Source organism: Pundamilia nyererei, unplaced genomic scaffold (assembly GCF_000239375.1).
Source record: "Pundamilia nyererei isolate P.nyererei 1_Seehausen unplaced genomic scaffold, PunNye1.0 scaffold00193, whole genome shotgun sequence".
Lineage (NCBI taxonomy): Eukaryota > Metazoa > Chordata > Actinopteri > Cichliformes > Cichlidae > Pundamilia > Pundamilia nyererei.
This window is the reverse complement of record NW_005187594.1, coordinates 978,505-987,039: the sequence shown is the minus strand read 5'-3', so window position 1 is coordinate 987,039 and position 8,535 is coordinate 978,505. Positions and strand designations below refer to the sequence as shown.

Genomic DNA, 8,535 nt, shown 5'->3' with positions numbered 1-8,535 from the left:
AGAAATTGCAACATTAAATAACTGACCCACCCAGCAGTGTGTGTGTGTGTGTGTGTGTGTGTGTGTGTGTGTGTGTGTGTGTGTGTGTGTGTGTGTGCATTTGTACAAGAAAGGCTGTGCAGTGAGATCAGAAGAGCGTCTGCAGGCTGTGCACTGGCCTCCAAAGGGAGGGGGATGGGGGCTGTGGAGAGAAAAGCAGTGGTTTCTATTCACGTCATGGTGCCTTTCATTCAAGGAAGATGGATTTATCTTTCTCATTTATTTCTTTCTGTCTCTTCCTAACCTTTTAGGTCAGGTTGCAGGGGACCGTTGGAGAGACACCGTCACGTGACCCCCGGTACCAAATGGTCTTCCGGCAGTGGCTCTCAATAAGGACCGGAGCACAAGAAGACGCCGCCACTTCTCACAGAGATGCAGAAAACAACATACTACGACAACTCCTCAACACTTTTTGGTGGCTACTCATCCTACCCAGTGCAGGGGGCAGCAGTGGGAGCAGGAGCAGCCGCCAATGGCTTCGGAGGCTATGATGCCCCGGTCCCAGCGTCTCACCACCAGCCGATCTTCCAGTCGGCTACCCATCTGGATGTGGATTCATACCAGCGCTCTGCCTGCTCTTTACAGTCACTGGGCAGTAATGGTGGCCACCAGCAGCAGCAGCTAGCCAAGACCAAGGCGTTGAATGGCAGCTGCATGCGGCCCAGTCTGCCACCTGAGCACCACCCTGGCTCCCAAGTGTCCCCTCCACTTCCCCCCAACCCCAGCAACGGTAATACTGGGGCTCAGCAGCCAGGTGGCAGTACTGGGTCCTCCTCACTCTCTAAATCAGGCACCAATAAGTCATCTACTTCTTCCTCCTCTACATCATCTTCCACATCGTCTTCATCCTCTTCACTGCCGCCCAACCCAACCCTGGCCAAGCAGATTTTTCCCTGGATGAAAGAGTGTCGTCAGACGACTAAGCAGAAAAACTGTTCACCCAGCAACAACTCTGGCAATGGTGTGTTCCAATACACCTGTCTCTGTCGGTCTTTCTGTCTTTGCTTTGATTTCCCCCATGGAGCACCACAGTTACAGCACAGCCTACCTCTTTGTATCTCTCATTATTGCTTTCCCTGGCTCCCCCAGTCCTTCCTTTCCTCTTTCATTTTCCTTCCTCATTAGCATCTTTGTTCCTATTATCCCACATCCCTCTTTCCTCACCTCTCTTATCAACATCCTCTTTCCAGCATCAGATCCCCAGAGAATTTACAAGGTTTCTTAGGCTTTTATGGCAAGCCAGGTTCCCACAGGCACTAGCTGAGGCAGGGACTAGTAGCTGCCTGTTCTGTTCTCTCTCTGTATCTGGTGACTGAGTTTATTGTAGTTCTAGTTAATTTTGGTAGTTAATAGTGTAGCTGGTAAGTGGAGTTTACTAAAGCCATTGATCTCTGAGTATTTTCAGTGACCAGTTCACTAACAGAATGGTTACGTAAGCTCCAGCTTTAGTTTGTTTCCATTAGTAAAAGACGCTAAAGGTCTAATGTAAAACTGTCTGGCCAATATTGAAAACTAAAAGAAGTGTTCAGTAAAATACATGAAAAGGAAGGAAAACCCATTTACTTCTATTAGCAGCAGAAAATCCATGTTCTGTGATGTGTCAAAAATGAAATGTTTGCATGCTATAGGGTTATGGTCAACACCAGTGATGAATTAGACTTAGCCCGTAGTTAAAATAAAGACTTGAAGCAGGAAGAAACAGGAAAGAAGAAAGTCAGGAAAGAAAAAGGTTGTATTTTGCTTTGTTTTGAATAGCAGACAGGTAAAAACAACATTGTGCAGTTTTACAGTCATATCCTGGAACTACTTCTTGATGAACAACAGTTGGAATTTTTTGCATTGATCTTCTGGAACCTGTCAGGGAAGGAGTTGTTAGGCTAGTCAAATTTCAATGACAAAATGTGAAGCAGTCATGAAAAAGCAATCTGTTTGTTCAGGTACATCGGCATAAATTGTAAACATTATGTTTTGAGACTTTGAAACTATATGTAATTATATGAAATATATTTAATTCCTGCAATAAATCTTTACACTCTTTCAACAGAGAGAATGTATCACCTTGGCAGCCAAGACATTTTTTAGACCAAATGAATTATTTTTATTATCTAACTCTACAAAATTTGTACATAAATACAGAGAAAGTATTTTCTAATAACTAGATTAAATATTTGACTGTTTCGAAATTGATAGATAGAATTACAAGAATAACAAAAGGTATATTTATTCATATTTGACTGAACTGGAAAATTTTGCAGACATTCAGAGATGACAAATACCTGGTTTTACTGGGAATTAGTGTCAAATCTTAGGAAAAGAATAATAGTTAAGCGAGTTACATAAACCTTGTTGGCAGGCTATCTTGAGATGACTTTCTTATCAAGTAAGACTAAAAACTTCTCTAAAGACATCACTAAGGTAAAAATATAGTCTATCAACATGCTGCCACAAACCTGCAACCAGTAGCTTATACCTCTCTTCATTCTTCCACCTCCTCCTCCCTATCCTGCACTTCTTTCTCCTTTCATCACTCCATGAAAATGATTTGCTTTCCGATTGCTCGCCTTTCTTCCTTCTCCTCATTTTTGTTGCTCATTGAAAAGCCACTTTAAGTAGAAAGATATTAACAGGAAGAATTTAAATGTCATGTATGATAACAGATAAATAGATTTTCAAGGAGAGGGTGAGAGAATGATGAACAGACATTTGAAATGGAAGATATTAGCATCTGGATGATAAATTTGAATACCATCAGCATGTCTGATAACGGGAAAAGAACACAGTCATTGAGGCAGACAGATATGTTATTTCATTTGGTGGTTATCATTCAGAAAAAATCAATATGAGTGTGATAATCATATTCAAAAACATTTCAGCTGACCAGACAAAAAACTGAAAAGAGATTAGACTGTTTATCAATGAAAATTTCAAACAATCATTTAGAGAGTGTCACTGCTCCAGACTAGTTACTGCTCTCATCTTTCCATCTCTGTTTATAGAAATACGATAACAAAGAAAACATAATGAATGACTGGATCTAGGTTTCCTTAAACTGTACTGTATCAGCTGTTACTAATGAGAATGCACTGCTAGCACGCACATACAAACATTTATATCAGAGGCTGCTGTGCCACACGTGCACACAAGGATGAGAGAGGTTATGTTGTTTTGAGCAACTGTATAACATAATCAAAAACTCAAGATAGGAAAAAAAAGAGGTTGAAGCTATCGGATTATCCCATGTTACTGTTTTAGTTTAACTATCAGGTACTACAGTTTTAAAAGCACAGGAGTTCATTGCCATATGGAAAATTCTGAGCTAAAGAAAATAACTTTAGACTCAAGCTATTTCACTTTCATCACTAGTTGTCTCAGAACTTCACTGGATCCACAAATGTACTTCCTGGGAGAGAAAATGATAGGAAACAGGTCTTTATCAAATATGCATGTGTTCAATCCCTTTTCTCTAAACAACTTTCTGTTTCTATTAGAATTCACTGTTATAATGACATAAATGAGATGAGAAGTTTGACTTTTCCTGGCAAGCAAATTGAAGTGAGTGCAGGTCAACCTCAGTTCCTGCTCATGAGTCCTTGTGCTGCAGCTGGTGTTGCTGTGGGGGGTTTGTCTTTCCAGCCAAGATGCAATTTAGCTTCTCTCGGCCAGCACTGGGGCCTCCACAGCTTAATAACTGCCACTGTTATGAAGTGTTGACAACTAATATCAAGGGATTCAGTCGGCCTGCTAGACCCCCCCTCTGCTTTATTAAGAACCTGAATGCTTTTAATTTCCTTCAGCATGCAGCCTGATTATGTTATATTCTCTCTACCTTTCTCGATCTCTCAGCTTTTACCTTCTTAAGATGCCAACATTCTTTTTTAAATATCCTTGGTTTCTTGCCTTTCTTCCACTGTCAACCAGGTATTTTTCTGTGGGTGGCTATGCCCTCATGTTTTCTCACCTTCACTTTTTGTTCTCTTGTCAGCATCAGGAGGAGCTGAGAGTGGCAGCAGCGGGGAGAAGAGTCCAACTGGTGGCTCGTCAGCATCATCTAAGAGGGCTCGAACAGCATATACCAGTGCCCAGCTTGTTGAGCTGGAGAAGGAGTTCCATTTCAACCGGTACCTGTGCCGGCCACGACGCGTGGAAATGGCCAACCTGCTCAACCTGTCAGAACGCCAGATCAAGATTTGGTTCCAGAACCGACGCATGAAGTACAAGAAGGACCAGAAGAACAAGGGCCTGAGTTCCAGCTCTGGAGGGCCCTCACCAACAGGCTCTCCTCCTCTGCCCTTGCAGTCTTCTGCCAGCTTTCTCAATTCAATGCACCCAATGGGAGGGGGAGGTGGAGGAAGCAGCACAGGCTATGACGCGCCATCTCCACCATCCTTTGGCAAGCCCCACCAGGGAGTGTCTTACTCCATGTCCACTGCCTATTCAAATGTCCCCATGAAGGGCTGCCCCCCCCAGCAGAAGTATGGCACCCCAGAACAAGACTATGGTGATCCCCATCCCCACCACAGCCTAGTGCAGGCTAATAGTGCTGGCTATGGGACACCCACCAATATACAGGCCAGTCCAGTCTATGTGGGGGGTGCTAATTATGTGGAACCCATGCCTGGCTCAGGGCCTTCCATGTATGGGCTTAACCACCTCGGCCCCACCCCACCCCACCACCAAACCATGGACTACAATGGCGCAGGGCCCATGTCAGCTGCCAACCAGCACCATGTGGGTGGAGGGGGTCCCCCGGGTCCCTGTGACCCACCTACACACCCGACATACACCGAACTGTCGGCACACCACACCTCGACTCAGGGCAGAATCCAGGAAGCACCCAAGCTCACTCACCTGTAGCAGGTTTGGAACAAAATGACAACATACAAAAAAGTGAAGACCACATCGAACAAATCATGGCTCACAAACAGACTTACACATAGGGAGACTAGTGCTGCAGCAGGATAGCATGAGAGGCAAAAGAAGACTCACAGGGGCCGTCCAGTGGTTTGTCCTGAGCTCTGAAGTCACAAAGGGGAACAGCCAGTGTTGGGTAGTGTTCTGCCACCGCCCTGTTTTCACTGCCTTCATAAAGAGCTCCACTAAATCTGATTAAGACGAGACCTTTCAGTGCTACCTTGAAACGGCAGGTAATTTAATTTTAAAAAGACAGCAGTACCGAGTATCACAGATGAACCCAAACCTTTCATATTGTCAAATAACTTGATGAAAGGCATATCTGCATATCCAATGCTGGAAACAACAGCAGTGTATTATAATGCAAACTCTTTTTTAAAATAGATTTTTCAAATTTATTAAACTAACTAGTATAATGTCTATTGCTCTAACTTTATGTAACACAAACTTTAAGTAACACAAATTTTAAACCATATTGAATCATATTTGAATTTGGATTAAACATTTAACTTTTACTTTAGTGGTATAGTCATTTTAAAAATGAACCCATCTACACAGTATTCCACAGCCCCAGGGAAATGAGGTGTATTGTAGGGAGAGGTCAGGTGTACATTCAGTCCCCATGCTGCTCTTTGCTGCTGCAGACAATGCATATCAAGGAGCTTGTCTTATGGCAGAGATACATTGGCAGCTGTTTAGTATGACAGGATCCACGTTGAGCACCGTTGTATAGTCATTTGTCAGATTGAGACTGAAATGAAAACCACCATGTTCGCACAGAAAAAATCAGGAAGATTTGTTCAAAACAGCATAAAAAAACCCTAAAAATTTGGAATTTAAGACACTTAGCAATAAGTACAACATAATTAAAACTAATTTATTTTATAATTTAATATAATGCTTTCCCAGACTATACAGGTCTCCTGATACTGTAAAAAACTGAGAACTTAGTTATGTTTCTATTTTTAGCCTTTCAAGTAGAAAGTGGGGTGAGGAGTGATTGTGTGTGTATGTTGGGCACGTGAGCACAGCAAATTCTGGAGTAGTTTAGCTACTGTGTACTAAAAGGACTCTTTTGGAGGTAGCATTTAGTCTAAAATTGTACTTTGATACTTAATAGGACACATATATGAACGCAGCTCTCCCCCTTCTAAATGAAATGGTTGAAATTTTAATGCCCAGTTAACAAGGTGGTTAGATTTATGGTGCTGAGTTCTCTTCCCCTCCAGACAACACATGTTGTTGTCAGCCAGGTTGAGCTATGTGGAGGACTCTCTATACCAGCTTGCGAGAGAGAGAAAAGAAGGAGACAGAGTGAAATGGAGAGCAGAAATATATAGCTGGAGCTGGCAGAACACATCTTCTCCTGCAAAAACCACTCGACGGTCACTGTCCCTTTCTGGCTCCTGCTGTATAACCATCTCAGACCCAGTCTTTACTAACCCACTGTCTCTTGTCTATGGCAGCAGCACATGGGTTCAGAAGGAGGCAAAACCTCCCACAGTTCCCCACAGACTACCCCCCCCCTACCACCACCACCACCACCACCACCTCCACCCCCTTTCCCAACCACATACACACACATCCATCACACGGACAGCCTACCTATCGCTCGAACAGGGTTTAAGAAGCTATGAGCTCAATTGCTAAAGTACTCATCAACACACATCTGTGCTAAGCTACTTTAGCTAATCACACCTTCATGCACACACAGCAGTGCTAAGCTAGCAATGTTTCATCAACACACCTCCATAGCCAGGGTACGCCAGCTGTTGACACCTTCAAACAAACACACGAGAGGACATGGAAGAAACATTTAAAATTCCTTATTTTAGCACATTATTGACACAGGGTAAATGCGAAAGAGCAGAGAATATTATTTATTTATGTTGAGGTATATCATTGCTGTCTCTCTCTTTCTCGCTCTCTCTTTCTCTCTCTTTATCACTTTGGAAGAGTTAACTTACAATAGAGGACACCGATGCATAAAAGTCCACACTTTCTCCTGTGTTGTTTTGTTCTCACATATCTTGACTTTTAACATGGATACAGGGTATATATTTGAACAAGAAATGCATGTCCCAGAAGTCAGAGCTGCTGTGTAAAACACATTTTTAAAACTACTGGGTTTATTTGCTTGAACCATCAGTGAGTGCATACAGTGCACACAGAGCCTATGCAGTGTGGAACAAACACAAGCAGTGTGCGCTCGACTCTCTCTAAACTTGCTGATGTTTAGGAAGTGAATCCCTGGTTTTGTTTTTAAAAGTGCATGATTTACACAAAAGCTTGCCACATCTGGGCATCATTGTTGCACTTAGAGTTTACATTTTGATGGTTAAAGGTAAAAAAAAAAAATAATAATAATAATAATGAAATCTTATTTTGAAGACGAAAGGCCCTCCAATCAAAGCGTCTTTTGCCAATGTGTGTTCAAGTGAACATTCATATAAAATATTTATTTGTTATAGCCAGTTTAAAAAAAGACTTTCTGTTTTGTATGACTATTATTTATCCTTCATGTATTTATATCGAGAAAAAATACTGTACTTTTTTAGTATTTACCTGTTATGAAAGAAAAAAAACATTGTTTCTTCTTGTCCATTGTACTAAAGTTACATTTTTTAGTTCTTGTATTTTAGAAGAAAATTAGTAGTTTTTATGTTCCTATACTGACCCTTGTACATAAATGTCCTGGCTTGTACAGGGGAAAAGGCAAGTGTGGGGATTGTTGAACCACCCATGCATAGTGGGAAAATATAGACTAACTATTAGATGGAAAAAAGAACAAGTCTTTTTGGAGAAAAAACAAGTTCTTCTTTTGTCCTTTGTAGATCCTTTTTCTTTCACTGTTGAGAGAGTTGAATGTTGAACAATTCTTTAATAAAATGTTATGTTATTCAGAGCTAGCCTCAGTGTTTTAAGAATCACAGGAGTGTAAAGCTTGATTCATGCTGTTTTGGTAAAAAAAAAAAAAAAGACTGAAAAGTCAGCATCAGATAATGTTAAAACAAGCAGAATACTACTATCACAGTGAAGGTATCAGCAGAGAATCCTGCTCCTCTTATTTAGATTATTATGGTCAAACGAATGCTGGATTTCCTTGGGTTAATATGAAATATCAAATTTACAAATAGGAGATTTGTTGCTAAGATAAAGTTACAATTGCTATGATTATATAAATATGTAGAATGTTGATTTTCACAACATATTCAGTATGATTGAAAATTCTTCAATCTACTAAAACCTTTAAAGCCACCACACAAATAAGCAGTTAAAACACAAATCTTATAGATACTGACATGTGTGAAAGACATGCTTGTTATTTTACTTAGATAACGCAAACACAGTGCCTCAAAAATGTCAACACAAAAGAGGAATGGATTTTACTGGCTTTTTTCTAGATGTGCAGTATTTAGGAAAGGTGTCAAATAAAAGTAAAATTCCAAGTAAATTTGCTTTCTAATTCACTTCATACAATCGTTGTTTTAGGTGCTTTTATAAAAGATGAACTCAGAAATGTATTTATGATTAGCCTAGACTTTTTAGTTGGTTAAAGGCACTTTGTGATGTATGTGTTAAGAA

General features: G+C 40.9%; 1 protein-coding gene across 8 annotated transcripts in view; it reads left to right on the top strand.

Moving 5' to 3' along the window:
* Positions 1–7,849, top strand: part of hoxb3a (homeobox B3a) — a 37,449-nt gene extending 29,600 nt beyond the window's left edge. For all 8 annotated transcript variants that reach the window (XM_013914402.1, XM_013914397.1, XM_013914399.1 and 5 more), the window contains 2 exons: positions 291–1,000; positions 4,022–7,849. In XM_013914402.1, coding sequence (XP_013769856.1) covers positions 412–1,000; positions 4,022–4,893 — 1,461 coding nt within the window. In that variant the 5' untranslated portion in view covers positions 291–411 and the 3' untranslated portion in view covers positions 4,894–7,849. The remainder of the gene's footprint in view (positions 1–290; positions 1,001–4,021) is intronic.
* The last annotated feature ends 686 nt before the right edge of the window (positions 7,850–8,535 follow it).